At 38.7% G+C, this 22,079-nt stretch overlaps 3 protein-coding genes across 3 annotated transcripts in view; 2 read left to right on the top strand and 1 right to left on the bottom strand.

Annotated features, from left to right (window-relative positions):
- LOC114649290 (kinesin-like protein KIF28P) overlaps positions 1-8,339 on the top strand; it is a 43,417-nt gene extending 35,078 nt beyond the window's left edge. Inside the window, exons 11-14 of the mRNA XM_051924689.1 lie at positions 274-548; positions 4,775-4,909; positions 7,918-8,084; positions 8,335-8,339. Of these exons, the coding sequence (XP_051780649.1) occupies positions 274-548; positions 4,775-4,909; positions 7,918-8,084; positions 8,335-8,339 (582 nt within the window). The remainder of the gene's footprint in view (positions 1-273; positions 549-4,774; positions 4,910-7,917; positions 8,085-8,334) is intronic.
- Positions 8,340-11,163: 2,824 nt separating this feature from the next.
- LOC127527061 (kinesin-like protein KIF28P) lies at positions 11,164-14,715 on the top strand. The gene is made up of 3 exons (XM_051924592.1): positions 11,164-11,685; positions 13,883-14,030; positions 14,116-14,715. Exons 1-3 carry the CDS (start codon positions 11,500-11,502, stop codon positions 14,334-14,336), a joined length of 555 nt encoding a protein of 184 aa, XP_051780552.1. The 5' UTR covers positions 11,164-11,499; the 3' UTR covers positions 14,337-14,715.
- Positions 14,716-21,413: 6,698 nt separating this feature from the next.
- The window catches only part of sccpdha.1 (saccharopine dehydrogenase a, tandem duplicate 1), a 49,231-nt gene continuing 48,565 nt past the window's right edge, over positions 21,414-22,079 (bottom strand). Inside the window, exon 12 of the mRNA XM_028796928.2 lies at positions 21,414-21,772. Within this exon, the coding sequence (XP_028652761.1) occupies positions 21,667-21,772 (106 nt within the window). The 3' untranslated portion in view covers positions 21,414-21,666. The remainder of the gene's footprint in view (positions 21,773-22,079) is intronic.

Below are 22,079 nucleotides of genomic sequence, written 5' to 3' on the forward strand. Positions count from 1 at the left end.
ATGTGCAGGTTTGGTTAACCAGCAGCTCCAAATGGACACAGGTGGGCTGCTGGGATGCAACCTAAACTGGTTTAATCAGGTTTGAGAATGGCATGGTATGCTCAAACTGTCTCCACTTCACTTCACTTTGCTTGTCTTTTCAGTGATGGCCTCCTCAATATACCCCAACCAACATAGTTTTCCATTAACTCACATCTGTTTGCCCCATTTTATTAAAAAACAAAAAAGAACTGTTTTAAAGTATTCTAAAGATGTGCTTATAAAATCTGACAGGTTTGGGTTTGGTCCAAAGCAAAATTCATCAACAGAAAGTTTCTTATCGAGGACCTGTACCAGAAACACTTGGAAGGGGCAGATGTCAACGTGGACAGAGAGAAAGACCCATTCTGGGACCCAGTGGTGTGCATTCACCTGGGCAGAGCTCATATTTGGCTGCAGTCGCTTGCTTTCTGCATTCAACTTGAGGAGCAGGTTGATTTCCTAAATTCAGAAGGCGCTGAGGAAGCCATCTTACAAGTCAGCCTAATCCCATGCACCACCGCTGGACAGTAAGTAAGAAATCATTGCATGAATGTCTCAAATGAGCTCTCAGGTCTCAGAGACTTAGAATTTTGTTTCGCAAAAAGAATCACCAAACTATGACACTTTTCAACCATGGCTAAATTTTCCAATTTAAACAGTAGTTACTAGGGTGTTGTACCGTGTTAGCCATTATGAATGTTGAGAAAAGCCAAGCAAAATGACACCTTTTATTGGCTAACTAAAAAGATTACCATATGCAAGCTTTCGAGGCAACTCAGGCCCCTTCTTCAGGCAAGATGTAATACAGAGACTGGAGTTCCCTGTGTTTATATACACACTCTAGGACAAGAAACAACATTGGTAAATCTTTAGATGAGAAATTTTAAATGTAAAAAATTAATAGATTCATTCAGGCTAGGGTTAATTTAACAAGAGAGAAAAGAACAATGTATGGTCAAGATCTCTGGATAAGATAACTGTCCAACAAAGTCTTTTGAAGTTTGTAATGAGTTTTTTCAAAACAATGTGGGTCTGTAGACAGGTTGTCTGTCATTCTGAGAGATGTAAACAATCCTCATAACTGCTCATAAAACTCTTGTCTCTATTCAATCCATGTTGTAAAGTATTAAATTTTAGCATGAGTTTAACTTCCCATTCTTTTCTCTCTTTTGGACAAAATTGCTACTTGCAACAAATGGGGACTGCAATGGACTGTCGGTTTGCACCTCACTATGCAAACCTATTTATGGCAAAATTGGAGGAAGATTTCATGTCAACGTGCATCGTACAACCAAAGTTGTATCTCCGTTACATAGATGACATCTTCATAATCTGGACTGCCAGTGAGAAGGACCTCCTCCATTTTCATAATGAATATAATTGTTTTCACCCCAACATAAAGCTGAAGCTGAATTACTCAAAAACAGAAGTCAGCTTCCTTGACACCACCATTCAACTGAAAGACAACACCCTTGTAACTTCTGTTTTTCACAAACCGACAGACAGACGGACCTACCTGAAAAGTGATAGCTTCCATCCCAAGCATATAAGGCGCTCCATTATTTTCAGCCAAGCAATACGGTACAATTGTATTTACTCAGACCCAACAGACCGGGATCAACAACTGCAGGAGCTCAGACAAGATTTCATCAGACAAGGTTACACCCTCAAAACAACAGACACTCAAATAAAAAGAGCTACTGCCATACCCAGAGACAACCTTCTGGAATATAAAAACAAAGACAACAAGAACCGCATCCCCCTTGTTGTCACCTACAACCCACATCTTGAAACACTTCGAAAAATTATAAAAGAACTTCAGCCAATACTAAACAATGACCAAACACTGAAAAATGTATTTCCTGAACCTCCCCTCCTGGCATACAGACAACCACCAAACCTTCAACAACTAATTGTCCGAAGCTCCCTAAGTGAACCAACAGAAAATGGCACATCTCCATGCCTACAGAAAAGATGCAAAACATGTGCCCACATCTATGATACAGACCATATAGTTATACCACACTGGCGACTTGAACATCACATAAAGGGATCATTTTCCTGCAGATCATCTAATGTAGTCTACCTAATTTTCTGCATGAAATGTCCTGACACTGCACTCTATGTGGAAGAAACTGGACAAACACTCCGCCAGAGAATGAATTTACACAGGTTCCACATTAAACATGGCCACACAGATGTTCCTGTGGCGGCCCACTTCAACAGCCATGGACACTGTGAGAAGGACTTTAAAGTCACAGTGCTTATGGGCAACTTCAAAACACAGCAAGAGAGAAAAGAATGGGAAGTTAAACTCATGCTAAAATTTAATACTTTATAACATGGATTGAATAGAGACAAGAGTTTTATGAGCAGTTATGAGGATTGTTTATATCTCTCAGAATAACAGACAACCTGTCTACAGACCCACATTGTTTTGAAAAACTCATTACAAACTTCAAAAGACTTTGTTGGACAGTTATCTTATCCAGAGATCTTGACCATACATTGTTCTTTTCTCTCTTGTTAAATTAACCCTAGCCTGAATGAATCTATTAATTTTTTACATTTAAAATCTCTCATCTAAAGATTTACCAATATTGTTTCTTGTCCTAGAGTGTGTATATAAACACGGGGAGCTCCAGTCTCTGTATTACATCAGGCCTGAAGAAGGGGCCTGAGTTGCCTTGAAAGCTTGCATATTGTAATCTTTTTAGTTAGCCAATAAAAGGTGTCATTTTGCTTGGCTTTTCTCTACATTCATAATGGCTAACACGGTACAACACCCTAGTACTACTGAAGGAGTGTAAAGCCAATGTCACCCTACATGTCTTCGAGGATGACAGATTACATCACTAGTGATGTCAGGGTATGTCAAACCAGACAACTGCTAACAACCTCCCAGAGTGGTTTTAAATTTCCAAAATGTTGTCCCTTTTGTCTGACAGAGCCAGTGTTCGAGAGAAGGCTTTACACGTACACCAAATACAGGCCCTTTTTTTTTTTTTGCTTTTTCTATTTCGTAGCGGTGCTTAAACACGCGACATCAAACACATGAGCCTCTCTTCTGTTTATCAGGTCTAAAACACTCCTGTTTCTTATTCTTCATGACTGTATTATACACATTGTACTTCTAGGTGAGTGCCCATTAGTTGTCAGCTCTCACATCCACACAGAGCCCACCTCTATGACTTAAGACAAAATCAAATGTCTTTAACTTTGCCAGGGAGAGTCGCACACTGCTGGATTGAGCTACTGGGGATATCACACTATAGGAATGCAGTCCCGAGAGTGTGCAGCGACCACCCTCAACTTACTAAGATTATATAAAATTAGTCTACATTTGAAGATTACTGGAAAAGTCTTGTAAGGTGACATGGTCTTAAGTCTTCGGCAGTCTCCTTAAGTCTTCTGCACTCCAAAAACAAAGCATTTATCTGACAACTATATTAAAGCAATTCATTTTGTATTTAACATGACCATTTAAATGCTATTGTCCTATTTCCATACACAAAGCAGGATAATACATTTATGATGCACAATTAAAATAAGACATTTTGTTACAGAATGACAAATGAATGAGAATTGTGCAACTTGTAAAGACTCAGTTACGATCCAATGAATAAGAATCGTTAGACTGACTCTTGGGTAGTGACTCATGTTTGAATGGAACGAACAGGACTTTTTAAAGACTGACATGCATTCACAAATCAAACAAACTGATTTTTGGTTAGTGACTTGTTCATGAGGGCGGCATGGTGGCGCAGTGGTAGCGCTGCTGCCTCGCAGTTAGGAGACCCGGGTTCGCTTCCCGGGTCCTCCCTGCGTGGAGTTTACATGTTCTCCCCGTGTCTGCGTGGGTTTCCTCCGGGTACTCCAGTTTCGTCCCACAGTCCAAAGACATGCAGGTTAGGTGCATTGGTGATTCTAAATTGTCCCTAGTGTGTGTGTGTGTGTGTGTGCCCCCTGCGGTGGGCTGGCGCCCTGCCCAGGGTTTGTTTCCTGCTGGGATTGGCTCCAGCAGACCCCCGTGACCCTGTAGTTAGGATATAGCGGGTTGGATAATGGATGGATGGAGTTGAATTAGATTGATGAATTAGATTGATGCTCTGATAGTACCTCGTTTGCAAATCAAATGAGCACCAATCACTAGACTGATGCTCAGGGAGTGACTTGTTCACAAATCAAACGAACGAGATTCGTGAGGCTGATTTTTGGGTAGTGATTCATTTGTGTATCAAATGAATGAGAATCATTTGGCTGACTCCCTGGTAGTGACTCATTTGCAAATCAAACAAATGACAATCGTTAGACTGATGCTCAGGGAGTGTCTTGTTCACAAATCAAACGAACGAGATTCATTTGACTGATTCTCTGAGAGTGACTGGTTTGCGAATAAAAGGAGTTGAGACTAATAAGTCATTTTACCAGCGGCAGCAAAAAGAAAGGACATGCATGCCCTTTAGCACTACCATTGAGCTCCACTGAACCGATTCGTTTGTGCTCACAAATCATTTCTTATGATTCACTGAAAAGAGACATTCAAAAAGAACAAATCATTCGCAAATCGCCCATCACTAACACGTAACTGAGTGTAAGGGTGTTCTGAAATGGACCAAAGCCACAAGTGGCCCCTGTGGCCCTGAACTGAACCATAAATGGGTAGTTATACTTGCATAACCCTGAATGATCATATGATAAACTAGTAAAGAAAGGGTTTTGGAACTGATCTTATTTATTTCTAAATTTACAGACCCTTTGAAGAGGATGACATAATAATTGAGCCCACGACAATGCTGGGTAGAAGATTTGATTTTCAGGTACACACAATCCAGTGCTGTGGGGTAAAATGGCTTAAGGAAAACAGAGAGCGAGGAATTCAGATTGGGTGAGCGAAAATGTCACTGACAACTTTTTTTTTTCATTGCTATAACCTTCTGTTTGTTTCTTATCTACACAATACAAGATGTTGTCTACTTTTGAAAGGCTACAGAGGTTAAGCCCCACAGACAACTTCCAACTTAACTGAGGCATTAAGCTGACTCTTCACGACTCGATTTCTTTCTGTGTTTTAATGAGTGCCCTTTACTGACCAGTGTGGGCCATCAGTCAGTGGTCCCTTTGGCACTGCTCAACTGAATCACATTGACAATGCCACATAAGGTGGTCTCATCTAAAATTCTCGCACTTGTCTGTTATTTATTTGCTACACAGTATGGTATACCATAAATAAAACATCTCTGAAACTGTCAGCATGAAAGGAAAGTGTCAGCGTTTTGTTGAACTTACAGCGTCTATAAAAAGTATTCGCCCACTTGGAAGTTGTCACATTTTCTTCTTATACATTGAATCACAGTGGATTTAATCTGGCATACTTGTAACTGATCAACAGAAATAGACTCTTTAATGTCGATGTGAAAACAAATGTCAAAGTGGTCACAGAATAACTGATCACGTAAGTATTTACACCTTCAAGTCAAGATTTAGCAGATGCACCTTTGGAAGCCATGGCAGCCTTGAGTCTGTGTGCACAGGTCTCTATCAGCTTTGGACATCTGGACCCTGTAATTATCCTCCATTATTGTTTAAGAGTAGCTCAGGCTCTGTCAGATTGCACAGGGATTGTGAGTGAACAGCCTTTTTTCATGTCCAGCCACAAATTCTCAGTTGGATTGAGATCTGGACATTAACATTGTTGTTTTACGCCATTCCTGTGGAGCTTTATGCTTGGAGTTGCTGTCTTCCAAAGGTGTAGAATTCCTGTAGACTCCATCAGATTTTCCTCCCACATTATTTTACTACATTCATTTTATCCTCACAAGCCTTTCAGGGTCTGCTGCAGAGAAGCATCTCCACAGCCTGATGCTGCCACCACCATGCCTCAGAGTATGGATGGTGTGTTTTTGATAATATGCAGTGTTTAGTCTGATGGCTAAAAAGCTCAATTTTGATCCCATCAGCCCATAGAACCCTCTTCTGGCTTATTTCTGATTCTGGTACGTGTCTCCACGCTAGCTGAGATGTCATGTGTGTTTTTTCAGCAGTGGCTTCATTTTTGCCACTCTCCTATAAATCTGCGACTGGTGAAGCACCCGGGCAACAGTTGCTGTCTGCACAGTCTCTCTAATCTCAGTCACTGTACCTTGTAACTCCTGCAGAGCAATCACAGGACTCTTGCTAGTCTGCCTCACTGATCTTTGTCTTGCCAGATTTACAGCTGTGCCATACTCTTTCCATTTCTTAATGACTGCTGTAACTGTGACTTGGAGATTTTATTATATCATTCTCTACTTTTCAGTTACCTTTTCACAGAGTGTTCCTTTATCGTCATTGTGTACTTTTGGCTACCATACTGACTCACCACAAGTTGGACCTTCCAGATAAGGTGCATGTACAGTACACTGCAATCACCAGAAAACCCAAACAGGTCATCTCCATTGCACTCATTATGGGACTTCTAAAACCAATTGGCTGCACCAGTGAAGATTTAGGCGTGTCATGTTAAATGGGGTGAATACTTGTGTGAACAATTATTGTGTGCTTTATATTTGTGATTAATTTAGACCACTTTACAGAGTCCTGTTTCCACTTTTTTATTCATCAGTGTCAAAAAGGCCAAAATTAAATTAATTATGATTCAATGTTGTATAATAGTAAAGTGTGAAAACTTCCAAAGGGGTGAATACTTTATTTATAAACACTATATACTTCCATGTAACTTACCTGCTGAAGATGAAAACACAATTTTTTGTGTTCAAACCAAGTATGCTTCATACCACTGAAACAAAAGTGGTGGCTCTGAGGCTAAGGATCTGCGCCAATATCCAAAAGGTTTCCGGTTCTAATGCCCGTTACTGCCCTACTCCTCTGGGCCTTTGAGCAAAGCCTTTAATCTGCACTTGCTCCAGGGGCGCTGTGCAATGGCTGACCCTGTGCTTTGACCCCAAGGGGTATATACGAAAATGAACAAATTCCTAATACAAGAAATCATATAAGGCGAAATAAAGAACAAAACAAAAAAGTGTAAATAAAGGCAAAAAGACATCATTCTTGCAATTGGTAATCAATGACTGAAACAAAAACTTCAGAAACTTGAATGGGTGACTGCAATTTTTGTGTAGTTAATATGGCAGACTAACAGAAAAAGGCTGCCAACTTTTCATTCTTCATAGTTCATAGTCCAGGATGCTACATTTGAATTATATTTCATTACTAGCCGTGCCCCACAGCTCTGCCCGCGTATTAGTGAAAAAGGACAGTGAGGAGGGCCCAGCCTGGCTCCCCACTCCTAACGTCACTCTTCCCCCTCCCCTTGGCCTGCAGCCGCTGTCTCGGATTAGCAAGAATACTATGATTCTTAGCACGATGAGAGAAGTCGCAAAATCAATCAGAATGTTCAAGCAAATTGTAGAAAAAAACCCGACCTAAATCCGTTAAGTAATTCTCTCGTTTGCTGGCTAAGTGGAGGTAAGGTACACGCCCCAAAGCTGGCGCGTGAGTAAGGAGGGCCCCCCTTCCCTCAGCCCGCTGTGTGTCTCTCGGTTTTGCCCAAATAAATTGGTACCACAAGCAAACTATGATACATAACACAACGAGAGAAGTCGCAAAATCGGAATGTTCAAGCAAATTATAGAAAAAAACCCGATGTAAATCTGTTAAGTAGTTCTCTCGTGAAAAGCGAAAAGACAGACAGACAGACAGACATTGGATTATATATATATATAGAGAGAGATGCAGCAGAGAGCATTAAGGAAACCCTTCCAAGCAAGACGTGAAAATGTCATTTTGATCTTCTCTCTATTATGAGCTTTGCTGGGCTCTTGGTAATGTTAGTTGGTCACTTCACTGTCTTGTTACAACCAGGACAATGAGAAAGCTTCACTGATTCTCCTGCAGGTACCACATGTATGATCTTCTTGATGCCATCTACACAACACCTGTTTGGCATGACGTAAACCCAGTTTTACAGCACAAGACCCAATTCTCCACACTGAGCATGTCCCAGGATTTCCTGAACTACCTCCAGACAAATGCATTATTGGTGGATCTGTGGGGCCTTCAAGGTAAGATAAGAGAAATATGCATCAAGTCAGTCAGCAGAGCTTTGTCACCTTCTGATTGATTCAGCTAGTACAACAGCAATACATTTTGAAAATCTAAAGACAATAATGAGACGAACATCTATGAATTAAATTAAATCATAATCTATGAGTTAAAAATTATAATCATCCATTACCAGGGTCACCCACCACCTTCTCTTTCCCATTTTTTCTGTTAAATAGCACAGGTAATATTTGATTTTCACTTTTTCAGGTTAGGCCTGTTATAATTCTTGCAAGATTTTTCCATAATTTGGAATATTTTCTCATTACTCAGTTTCTGATGGTCATGTAGCACTGTAGGCTCTGCTTAGGCAGACTTGTATGTCGCCCCGCGTGTTCCAGTAGTCGTGACCAGTGATCTGCTGTAGCTGTGGCCTTCCCAGTGTTTACAAAAGTCTTGGAGTAGTTTGTGTTGAGACTATTGGCTTTCTGTTGCTTCAGTAAATTCTACCTCAGCTAAGAGTTAGGGGTCTTCACAAGTTATCATTAGTCATAAAATCTGAAATATTTCACCTTAATATCTTTTGTTTTTGTACTTGTTGGAATACATGTAGCCACCAGTTGCTTATAATGGTTTATGACATATATCTACTGTAAATTGGTTTGGTGGCCCTATTGAATTCATTGAAAAAAGTTCTAATGCTAAAAATTCCTAAAGGGAAGACATAAAAGGTCCTGTAAATCTAATTGAATGAATGTTAATACCACTAGAACTTCTCTTCAAATAGATGACCTTAGTAAATGAATGAGTGCTTGGGATTAGGTGGGCTTAGAAGATGGTATGTTGGGAGATAAAGTCAGAGAGGCGAGATTGCGTTGGTTTGGACATGTGCTGAGTATATTGAGAGAAGGATGCTAAGGATAGAGCTGCCAGAGAAGAGAAAAAGAGGAAGGCCTAAGCGAAGGTTTATGGATGTGGTGAGAGAAGACATGCAGGTGGTGGGTGTAACAGAACAAGATACAGAGGACAGAAAGATATGGAAGAAGATGATCTGCTGTGGCAACCCCTAACGGGAGCAGCCGAAAGAAGAAGATGGTATGGCATGGTGTTGTGGTGTGAAATTTTGTATACAAGTTGATAAATATTTTGTATGTCTTTATTTGTAACTTAGACAAAGCAATGTAATATTAGTGTTATATCATTGATAAGAACAGCAATGGTTTGATGTTTTAAGCACCCCCCAGTCTTTTGGACTGAGTGAGGAATTTTATGACAGGGTCAGGAGAAGTGCCTAAAACCAGTTTGGCAAGTGATTCTCTGCTGGGCTCTCTCAATCAACCCCCACAAGAAAGCCAAATTACCTAGCTGGCAAGGATCAGCTCAACAAATGGTTTGGGGGCAGGTGTGGAAGGTGTTGTCTGCCACCATTGGTCTGAAGTATGTCTGTTTGGGATTGGTCTGAATAAGAAGCCATTCTGTAACACGACACTCTATTGATGTAAGGATTTGGACAAAGAATATAGAAATTCGGTTGCTTTACAGCTCCAACTCTCTCTCTCTCACCATCATGATGAAGGAATATTTCATACACCATGGATTGAAAAGAAGACCACACTGAGAAGCACAACTCGGCAGCCATATTGAGACAGGCATGCGGCCTGTCCTACAGAAAGCCATAAAATAATGACTTAATTAGAGACATTTTAAATAAGTAACAAGTCTGTGTGCCACCTGAAACGACACATCAGCATTTATCAGGTTGTATGGTTGCCAATATTCAAATGTATTTTGTTTGTTATTGAGAGAGAGGGGTAAAGCAACTGAATTTATACATTCTTTGTTCAAATTCTTACACCAATAGGGCGTCGTGCTACAGAATGGCCTTTGATTCAAACCAATCCCAAAAAGCCATACTTCAGACGGATGGGGGCACACAATACCTTTCACACCATTTGTTGAGCTAATGCTTGCCAGCTAGGTAGTCTGGCTTTCCTGTGGGGGTTGATTGAGAGAGTCCTACAGAGAATCAATCACTTCCCAAACAGGTTTTAGGCACTTTCCCACAACCATGTCATAAAATTCCTTACTCAGTCCTAAAGACGGGTTTCTTAAACATCAAACCACTGCTGTTCTTATCAATAACATTAATATTACATTGCTTTGTCTAAATTACAAATAAAGACATACAAAATATTAATTTGTATGCAAAATTTCACAACACAACATATGGTATGAATGTTAATATAGTGAAACTTTCACCCTTGTGCAAACGTGAATATTTATTCTCATAAACTGAACAAGTAATAACCTCTTTAACAGATTCCTGTTGCACGTGGACTGTATCCAGATATAATTTAACCAGATTTACAAACGAATCTTCAGTGTCTGCATAGCCTCCAGACAAAACTCAGATGTCACTTGCTTCACGCTCTGCCAATTCGGTGTTTGTGGATACACATTAGCATTTCCACTTATGTTAACTGTAGTCGTTATCGGTTTCTAACCGCCTTGGTGGTCTGTGTGCTGACCACAACTACATTTATCCCTTGTTTCGAATGTGCTATACAATTGTGAGTTGATCACAGAAAACATGAATTAATGCCAGAGAAAGGGGGCCGTAGAGTACTCAGTCCTCTGCCATGTTGGTACCAGTTGAGCCAAAATCAAACATTACTGTCAATGCTATCTAGCTGCCATTTAAATTGTGTTGGTAACAAACTGATTTTTTTTTACATTTTAAAATATTGCTAAATAAAAGTATGTTTTAATTTATAAATACTAGGGTGCTCCGCCCCATGCTCGCTTCGCTCACCCACCCCTGGGTTTGGTTTACCGGATATACAATTTAAAGAGATTGTTATTTTCATGGGAATTGTTACATAAGCATTATTTTCACTTTTACTTTAAAACTTTTGTAAAAACAATACTTGTCCTTTATTTCCGGCCCCGGGTGTGGTTAAATCTTTCTCACAGGACGTATAACGCTGCTCGTGTTGTGAATGGGGGGGCGGCTCAACGCATGCTAAGGAGATACCTTCAGATTATCTGCTGCTAAAGAGAAGTGGTCGGATCATCTGCTGGCTTCCTGCTGCTGTGTCTGCCAAAAGCATTCCAACAACTGCTAGGTTAGATATCTGTAAACTTGTTTTAAATGTTGTCTCACTGCCTTGTCGCGTGGGATGTCAAATTGTCTTCCAAGAAGATCACGTCTCATCTCCCTAGTCTCCCACCCAGGATTTTTTTTTATGATAGAAAGAAAGCCAGGCCTTGTTACTGTTGTCCAGCATTTTTGGTGATTTTTGTAAGTTTACTGTATAGGGTTTTATCTGCCATGTGTATGGATAAGTCTGTGGTCATTCAATCACCTGCTAATTCCAGCGAGTGTTGCAGACAAACCTCATGCCTTTAAGAATCCAACCAAGCTGAGCTGTCAGGATGTCCACCCAACCATGTGGCAGAGTGGCAGCCCAGAGTCGCCAATGTACAGAAGTGGCATTTATCACAAACTGTTTTGAATTCACAGCGGGGTGCACACCAATGGCCAGTGATCAGCAAACTCTGGGATTCACAGTAGATGACAGCGTTATCATTGATAAGACGACAGACCTCTCTGGAGATACAGTAAGTACTTTTTAATGCCATATTGAGGATAATTCAGAAAATGAGAAAATATCAAAAAAATGAATAGCAATTATTTTTCAAATGGAGGTTTATTTTGCAAATGAGCTTTACTGGATTTGGCACTGGGAAGGAGGTTCAGGTGCTCTCACCCTACAGTGCCGATTGTGGTGTATTTCAAGGGTCAGGTTTGAAGGCTCAGGGATTACTGTGCGTGGCAGACATTACCAAAGTTTTTTCATTTGGGAGTTGGCAGAAGAATATTTAAGAATGTTAGCAAAGCCAGCATGCATTGTTCTTCATGTTACTGGGACAGAACCAGAATCGAAGGTAAAAAACAAAACAGAAGACCACCAGGATATTTTCCCTAATTCCTTGCCTTCTGTCTTGATGCCGTTTGAGTGTTAGACTCTGTTTAACAAAGTGGCCTCAAAAGTAACAGAAGCGCCAAGATCCCAGTGACACCGGTCATTCTGGTCACTGTCTGTATGAGGCATGGGCACTGTCCCCACCTCTGGGGGGGTATTCTTTGACTCAAAGTCATTAAGAATGAATACATTTTCGTTGTCTTTGATCCTTGTTTTGTGTGTTTTATTCTTTTGAAACTAATTATTTTGTATATTTTCTAAAAATAATACATTACAGTACAGTACAGTACATTACATTACAGCAGATCCTCCATATCCATAGATGGTCTCAGTTACCTGCAATTCGCCAGTGGCCTGAAAGTATTAAATGGATAATTCCAGAAATAAACAAACTGGCACATTCCATATGCAGCACACATGAGGGTGTGCCATTGTGTCTGACATCATTTTTGCTGCCCTGATGTGTCAAGTACACTATAAATCAGCCCTTAGCCGCTAGCATTATCGCTGTCCCCATTCATTGCAGCATTATTGTAGTGTTGTTGTAAAAATGACTCTTAATTGTGCTTAATATTGGCCCCACAGCAGCAAACTGTAGTGATGGTGGCAGTCCTTCAGAGAAACTGTTGAGTGCTTCCCATTTGTGAAAACAGCAAAGAATGAAGAAGTCGTTGAGTAGCCACAATATTTTTTTAAGAAATAAATGTAAAAATGTCTTTAAACTGTGTGTGTGTACAAAATATTTTTCATCGCTCCATGTCCGTTAAGGGTTAAGCTGAAGTGTCAGAATTCCGTTCATTCAAGAGAGTGAGAGAGAACACAAGTATAATTATTATTTAATCTTGGTAATGTCTTATTGTGCTTAAACTTTATTATAGGTATGCATGCAAATCAAAAATGACTGATACATAGGGTTCACTACTATCATTGTTTTCAGGCATCCGCCGTCAGTCTTGGAAAATATCACCTGTGGATACTGAGGTCTTAACTGCATTTATTATTTTTCTGTTGTTCCGTAATGCACTGTATTGTAGAATTTATTATAAAGCCCTTATTGCAATGTGTTTTGTATGTGGATTAAGTTATCTTAAACTTAGCTGGAGTACATATAGGTTGGTTGGGAGCATATGCTGATAGCACATTCCTGCATCCACAACACGCCAAACTACTTGGATTGGGACGCAAGTACAGCACCTCAGCCCCACACTGCAACGGTGTGAGGTTTTTTACAGTGGCTGGAGTGCCAATCCTTCCACCAACCCCCAAGTTTTCCCTGCAAGGTGGAGAACCCGCTTATAGGGCTGGATGCACATTAACATCACACCCAGGACAAGTATATATTGGGAGGGGATCAAAATTGTGCCTTGCCCTCGTGTGGTATTATTTAACATGCCGGCCCTTCTTTTTTGGAGCTGCATGTTTGTGTTGTGCCTTCATTTATCTTTCCGTATGAGCCTTAGTTACAGCATGCTCCCCAACCTAACCTGACCTTAGTTACAATAAGCACACCTTCGCTGTACTCTGTACATGTGACGATACTTCTACTATTGCATTGGCCTACTTGGCATTATCGTGGACTCAGAGGTTTGCTACAAGGGTACCGTCTGCTAGTACAGAAGTCCAGAAGCTTAGCTGGCGCTGAACAGACAACTGGATCCATTGCTCCGATTGGAATCCAAGTGCTATTTAGTGCATTGACTGATAGAAACAGAGGGGATGGGCCTGTAGTGTAGGTAAAACAAGGCAGGGTGTATGTGACAGCTGATGCATTTCATTATCTGTAAAATAAATAATCTAAGAATAACATCAAAAACCTCTCTTGGCTTCCACAGGAAACACGGGCACTGCAAAGGCCTGAACTTCACGGTAAAATTACAAAGCTGGAGGAGGAACTCCAACTTCAGAGAAACATCAATGAGATTCTGAGAAAAGAAAATGCAGCTTTAAAGGATTATTTGAGAAGCACAGATTCAAACACATGTAAGTCTGCTACTATAATTAAAAACAAGTAATGGGCACAGTTCAGATCTAATGAACCATGTGGTCCATGTTTTCTTTTATGTAGCTGCAAATCCAAACATGGATTCAGCTAATCACAGCCAGTGTGCTACCCAGTCACCTTCTACCCCGAAAGAAGCCTTCAGGAAGAGCAATGTGAGGACAGGCTATGATGCTGAATTCGCTAAAGCTCTCAAGATCTTCTATCAAAGCATGAACCGAGTGCGTGGACAGCTTCACAGCTTACTGCACCACCGATTAAATGTATGTTGTATGTGGATATTTTGACATTTACTTTCATGTTCAGCATGTTGCTTCTATTTTAAAACCATCTTGTCAGTAAAGGGATTATACAGTGCAGCTGCTTCACTCTCTTGTCTAAAGAGTAATGTATTTGAACAATTCTCAGGTTATGCTTTACATTCTGACCAGAATTTTGAGATAAATACACCCCAAATAGATGAAATATTGATTAAATAAACTTGAAAGTGGAAAATGCAGCATGGTGGAGTAGTGGTGACACTACTTCACAGCTCTTGCACGTTGCATTCAGATCCCGGCCTGATTATCATCTGTTTAGGGTTTTCCCCCACATACTATTCAGTGGGCCTTGCCTTTCACCTGGTGCTGCTGGGAGAGACCCTATCACCCCACAGGACCTCTAACTGGATTAAGTGGATTAGGGAAACAGAAGGATGGATGACTTAGAATGTCTCACCAAAACCAGCTTATTATACAATGATGAAAAATGTGCTGCTTTATTAATGTTTTAATAATGACAGCCATTGAATCATTTCTTGGTAAATAAGGAGGAAGACGATGGATTGCAAAGCCTTCAGAGGTACAGCGATGACCACAGGAAGAAGATGAAAGAATTTGGAGAACAGCTTGATGCTTGCCTCAACAAACTAAAGCAGGATGTAGCAGCCATAGTGAAAAAAAAGCGGGAAGAATCTGGAGTGTGGTAACTTCTTATGACCCACTAACCATAAACGATAATTTGCAGGTTGTTCCCCTTTTATTAACTGTTTTTTTTAATAGATTCACGTTTCAATTGTATGTGGGTCATTTTTGTTCATTTATCAGTGAAGCTCCCAATATTTTATATTGATAAAATCCTCTGTGGAGAATTTTTTTCCATTGAATTTGCTTCATAAACTAAATTAAATACAAATCAATCTGGCACATCTCATTAAATTTAGATCTGTGCCTGTATTTATCAAATGCCTGAGAGTAGGAAAATGGCCCAAAGTGGCTAAAAATATTTCAAGTGGGAAGCAAATTTGGTTGTACTCTTAAAAGTAGGAGCATTTGCTTTTATCAGTTATCCTCATTTATGAAAGTTAAGAGAGCTGGAGAGTTGTCCTGACTTGCTAGGAGCTAACAGAAGATGGCATTTAGGCAGTGATCAGCACATACATTTCAAGAAAGGTGAAATGTTTTAGAAACGCTGGATAACAATGAACTTGTAAAAAGATGTTGATCTGACAGAGATGGAATAGTATTGGTAACAAATTTTGTACATCACATCAGTACTCCATCTATGTGAAGAAGCCGTGCAGTCAACTGAAATGAAAATGTTGGTAATGTTACATTTTTTAGGCCACAGGAACAATGCAGCACTGCTTGGGTATGTCACAAACAATTTCTCGAATTTTGAACCAAACTTTGAACACCCTTACAATGTGCAAGTTAATACGCAGATTTATAAATTTCACCACCACTCCATGTGAGGAAATGTTAAAACAGACTGCATTTATGCAAATCTCTGGTTTTCCTGGAGTTGTTGGTGTGATTGATGGCACACACATAAAGGTCACTGCAGATGAGCACCAAGTGGCATCACAGTACCAACACACACAGGTGATCTGTATTATATAGCCAGCATATTACTCTTAAGATAGGCAGGGCTGGATGGTTGATTGGGACCAAAGTGTCTCAAAGGTACACGGAGTTCTGCATTTCATAACCTCCTTGAACTTTCATGTTATACTTTACAAGCCCAGGAAGGTTCAAAAAAGCACGTAGAGATAAATAAAGCGTCACAAAAGATAAGGGGAGGAATCACTGAGCGATGCACACTACATGACACTAAAAAAGACGATCTGGAACACTGGAAGGGTAAACACGACTTCAGAAAAAACACCAAAATGACTGTGGCTAGTTTGTTTCCTGTGCCATAACAGTGGAAAAAACTGATTCTTCTAAGAGTACAACTGTGGATCATTCAGTGTTAAATGTTTCCATTATCCGCCTATACCTTCATTAGGTGTGTGTGCCTTAGTGTTAATTATCTCATTATTCTTTATACTGCAGTGAAGTGGCAACAATTAAGTGTAGTTTAGCACAATATCCTACCTTAATTTTTCCCTCTTTCTTTCCTACTACTTTGAAGATTATTATTATTATGTTTGCAGCAAAGCCTTACAGTTAGCTTCAAAAAATTATGAAACATCGGCTTGGGGTGCAATAAAAACATGATGTCATTAATTCCCAAATGTGAACTCTTTCTCTTCATTGGAGTGGGGTAGGATGCTTCCTAACTACTTTTATGACGTACTCTAAGGTAGGATAAATTTTTTACCCTAGGTAGACTTTTACTGCAATTCCTAGGAGCAATTCTGAGACGCTTGTTTAAAACAAGAAAAAAAAGAAAAAAGACAAAAAACCCTCCCGGCCAATTCGATGAGCAAAAAGCTGCACAGGATTCAATGCAAAATTACTACTTAAAGATAATCGGGTATCTCAAACATCAAATTAATTACTTAATTAGGAACATTAAAGTCTGCCATATTCTAAACAATTCCTTGTAAAGTGAATTTGTGTTTTCTAATTTATATTTTCTGCACTGTGTTGTAGTAGGTGGGTTAGGAATCTTGCATTTCAACAAAATAAGATCATATACTAGCAATGTGATATATCTTACCACAAGAGATTGTTTATTAGGTAGTGAAATCCTTTTGGCTGTTAATTCACATAGCACTCTTTGATGGTTATGGATTAAGAAAACTGTCTTAAAGCTGCTGGGGGAGCAGAGTTGTTGATTTTAGCCCCCTCATTTATACACATCTGCTGAATTTTCAGACATGAACTTCTCAGTTCAGTGTCTGCTATAACATCTCAGATGGGGTTTGAAATACTTTCATATTGTTGTCTTATTGCATGACCCAGATGCCCATCAGCTTCTGCTCATAGAAGGACTTTGAGATATTTTCTGAAGAATTCATGCATTGTTGTCCATATCCTGATGCTGTGAAGCAACTATAAACCGTGACACAACTACGGTACTACTGCTTAACCATGGCTATCAGCTCCTTGCTATGAATACAAGAAGTATTTACTTTCTATAATAAAAGGAGCTATCAAGTTCTACTGTTGCAACATTTGTCCACAGTAAATTATTCTAAAACTCCTACAGGTAATAAAGAGGTATTCTGGCAAATCTGTATTGTGCACTCATGTTTTATTGGAAAGCAGTCATTTCTACTTTACCAGCAATACCTATTTTCTGAAGCCGTTATGAACACTGACCTTAGCAGTATGGAGAGATCCCTGCCCATTAGAGAACGTTCTAGGGGGTTCTTTTCAACTTCTTGGACAAGTTTCTAGCATTATAGATGCTTGAGGGAAGATTTACTACCGTTTCAAGGTTTCCACATATGTCTAATATAACTCTGTGAGAGGGTGAAAGCCTTAGAAATGGTTTTGTGATTTTGTTCAAACTGGCAGACATCAGTAATATTTATCCATAGGTTTTAAGCAGTTTCCTTAGATCATGCTCTGGTGCGGCTTCTAGAATCCTTGTGTGGACAACTTCAGTCTGATGGCAAGCCAGAAACAAATTTATAATGGATAGGAATGGTCAAAAATTATACCGATCTATTTACCAAAATATTCAAGCAGCTGAGCCCTCGCAACTTTAATTGGATTAAGTCCACATCAAGAACTATAACTGATGCTTTCACTTACAACATGACCCAATTGTGAAGCAGTTTATACTGTATATTGCTATTGACATCACATAATTCTATTAACAGAAAATACTATTACAATAGATACAGGTATACAGAGCTATTTGTTAAATTCTGTCTTGCCCTGACCATTACAGTATTCACTGATTATATCAATTAGGTCAATTCCTGCCTCCAATGGCAGCAAAATGCACTATTTATAAATACTGGGATTTACTCAACTGTAGCATTTGTAAATTGTTCATCTCTCAGTAACACTTAACACTACAATTACCAAAGCCTACAAAATAATTTGTAATCCCAGCCCACCATAAATCCCTTCGTACCTCTCTGTCAGCATCTTTTGTGTTGTAAATAGTAAGAATAAGAGCAGTTCACTTTTCAAAATGGAGGCGTCCATCAACGAACCCACGACCTTTTGATTACCAGTCAGCAGTTCTTAACCGCTGTGCCACCAAAGCAGTCATATTAAGAGCATGTCAATGTCACACCCTAATGCGAGTTCTTTTTTTCTGCAGTTATATTCTTGAATAAAAGCACACTTGTTTGTACCTTCTGTGAAAGTGTTTATTTGGTATTTGGACTTCAGGCTTCACACATTATACACTTCATGTCTACATTTTGTCAAGTATTACTAAAACATGAAAAACATTTGTTTTAACGATGTGTTTACATAGATTGTTGTAGACATGGAACACAAGTGCATGTATTCCAAATAATGATTTATTATTTACCCTATACAACTCTAGGCAACTCGCACGCAGGTAAACAGACTTGAACTGAGAGAGCTTTCTGCCCTTCCTGAAACAGTGGGGGGATGGGATAGCAGGTTGCTTGCGCTGATCGACACATTTATGACACACAAAACTCTGACGAAGAGGTGTGAAGGGATTTAAGGTGGGCTGGGATTATGATTTTTTTTTTTTTTGTAGGCTTTGGTAATTCTAGTGTTAAATTCTTTATTTTACATTCACTATTTAGATATGGTGTACAAAGCAACAAACACTTCATTGCATGCAAATAAGCTACTGTGTAAAGTCAACATTACACCAATATTAGTGAGAAAAGATGACATATAAAAACAATGAGTGTATTTACATGTGCTTTATTAACCTGGTTAGCCATAGAAATCAAGTTTCTAAAATGGCAGTGAGAAACTAGGTTAATACACACAGGTTTCTCTGCAAGTGACCTAGTCATTTGATTGTGTAAACCCTTAACTGGGTTACACTTAAGGTTTTGTAATCTGCATGTTTGATGTACTCTGTTCACCTGCTTAGCTCCGTAAATGCTTTCAGCAGCCACAGCTAGACCCGTACACAAGATAAATTTTCTGAGCCAAAAGTTCAAATGAACGCATTAATTCAATTCTTTTCCTGGATGAAATAGTTTGTCTCAATTTCTGAAATCAGTACAATTTAGATTGATGAGCTGAATGTACAGTGCTAACTTTGGCAGCCCAATCTCGGGAGAAGTAGGGTAACACGTAAAAAGTAACTTGCATTAATTAGTCCAACTACTTTTAAAAGAAATGAGTAACGACGCAATACTTATTGTATTGAAGTAAAAACACCGGTGTTATTATCCCAGTAGCACTGAGTATAAGGCAAGAAGCAAATGTACCAGTGCGCCACTTGTTTGTAGGGCTCAAATCGAACAGCCAAGCAGAAAATATACTGTAACAGAAAAATATTAACAAAGCACCAGTTTAGGTTTCATCCAGCAATTGGCTATTGATATGTTGAAACAGTGAGATCGGATGATACAGTGGCCAGTCCTCATACTGCAAATCATCAGTGGCCCAGGTTAAGAATGTAAAAAGGGGCTGAACAGTATTTACTACAGAGCATATGAAGGACTAAACATAATTTATAAAAAACAAGAAAATGTTTTTTTGCCCAGTATAGTTAACACTATTTTTCCAAAGGAGAACTCGAGAAGTGTACTTGCCCATATAAAACGGAGGTTTTTAAGAAATCATCTTATCTGGGTTACTCACCTTATGCCAGTTTTATATGTGCGTGTTGTTTTATATTAGAAAAAAGGCAGACCTTTAGCATGAATATGAATATGGAGGTAAAAACATCTTCATCCTCAGCTGAATGAAGACAGCAACAAAAAAACAACAAAGCAAACTGAACAACTGAGCGGGCATGTGGAAAAATGGAGTGAAGTTATGCTTTGGAACAGTGAGAACAAAAGCTTCAGAAGTCGTCCTTGGCTGCCTCATCTACCACAACAGAGACATCCAATATCAGAATTTACTTTCTCATGTTAATCTTATCCCATATTATCACATTCAGTGATAATGAAAGGTCTGGTACGTCCTCTACTATGTTATATTTAAATGTTTGTATTGTTATGTTGTTCTGTTCTGTTACCAAAATATCTGTTGACTCACAAAATGAGTTTATGCATCACAGCAGAATGGAAGTTTTGTAATGGTTTCATTAACAACCATCATATAAGAAAAATTGAACATCAGAGAAGAAACATCACTTTAACACACATGAATTAACTTTGATTCTGTTACATATTTTTGACAGACTCGGACAAAGAAAACAATACTACACAAATCTGTAAGTAGGACTGCTATAGACATCACAGACTAATTTTTCCTCCTTTATAGAATTTATTTTAAAAGATATGGTTAAATTGACTAGAGTGCCAATAGATTTGACTAAAATAAAAATGTGCTTCTTATAACAGGTAGCCTATTAACCACCTATTTACAACAGTAATACAACAAAGATTTCTATATTGTTAAGATGTCAATCTATCAAAACTGAGTCTCATGCGAAAAGATATATGCAGTTAAAAACTCATCAGATGCAAACTTGGTTACCATGTGTTATAAAAATCCATAAAGATGCTGATCCTCAAGAAGACATGTACAATATTAAAGAAATATTTATCCTAAACCCCCACAACCACCCCAATTTAAAACTCAATAAGAACAGCAATACATCAAAATTATTTATGGTATACTGATCATGTTCAGAATATCAATTTCAAAAGGTTTTCTCCACAATTTTTAAATTAAAAAAAGAATAAAAAAAATAAATAAAAAAATAAAAACTAGATCCAGAAGCTTAACCAAGAAGAAGAAAAAAAAAAAAAAGCATCCATAGTTAGAATCACTCTTTAGTGTGAAATTTTGTGAAACTGCTGTCTATGTAAACAATAGCACAATTTTGTTTTAAATTGAAAAGAAAAAGAAAAGCACACACAATATGAATAATTAATTTTGTAGACATGAAATCAGTAACTGTATCTTAGGCATCTAGCATTTGGTCTTTACCTTGTTTTGAAATACGTAAAATGTTACATTTATATCCTTGTCAGTAAATTAAAAACAACAAAATAAATCTCTTCAGGTAATATTGAAACTGCATTAAATTTCATAGAATTTTATTACATTGTCAATTCAAAAGCATGCACCATTATAAGACAGTTTGGTGTACAGGTACTAGGAGTACTTCAAATTATATAACAAACAAAGGCAGCTTCAAAACTGACAGACAAAAAAAAAAACAAAAAAAAAACACAACCAACATGGACAAGCTTACTACTTAAGTGTTGTTTATATCATACCATTAGATAAACTGTTGCTAATAAAGGAGGGGAAGCTGACTCTGTATATTTTGTTACACCTCCGGCTTGGTAATGACAGAAAACTGAATGCCATGCTTGTTCAGCCGTTCAATTAAGCTCGTCTTGTAGAAGGCTGCTCCAGGAGTATACACTCCACCCCTACATTGAATAAAGATGTGATTAGTTAAGAAGGCCCACAATTTGTTTTAAATTTTTCAACTTTATGTATATATCAAGACATGTTTTTCATACAGATTTGTATCCATATTATATATACATTAAAAAAATTACCATCTAATGAAAAAAGTTTTCAATGGAAAGTATTAATCACAGGCCATTAAAACTACACATTGGTATGCTGCCAAACCTAATACCTCAGTGATTCATCAATAGCAATTTCACAGGCTTCTTTACAAACATGCCAAGGTTAATGCGTCAACTGTTTAAAACAAGTTAGGTCACTACC

This window comes from Erpetoichthys calabaricus, chromosome 3 (assembly GCF_900747795.2).
Source record: "Erpetoichthys calabaricus chromosome 3, fErpCal1.3, whole genome shotgun sequence".
Taxonomy (NCBI): domain Eukaryota; kingdom Metazoa; phylum Chordata; class Cladistia; order Polypteriformes; family Polypteridae; genus Erpetoichthys; species Erpetoichthys calabaricus.

Coding starts and splice junctions, on each gene's coding strand:
- LOC127527061 (XM_051924592.1), top strand. CDS start 11,500: ATGTCCACCCAACCATGTGGCAGAGTGGCAGCCCAGAGTCGCCAATGT. Junction 11,686..13,882: donor CAGACCTCTCTGGAGATACA/GTAAGTACTTTT, acceptor TGGCTTCCACAG/GAAACACGGGCACTGCAAAG. Junction 14,031..14,115: donor AAGCACAGATTCAAACACAT/GTAAGTCTGCTA, acceptor TCTTTTATGTAG/CTGCAAATCCAAACATGGAT.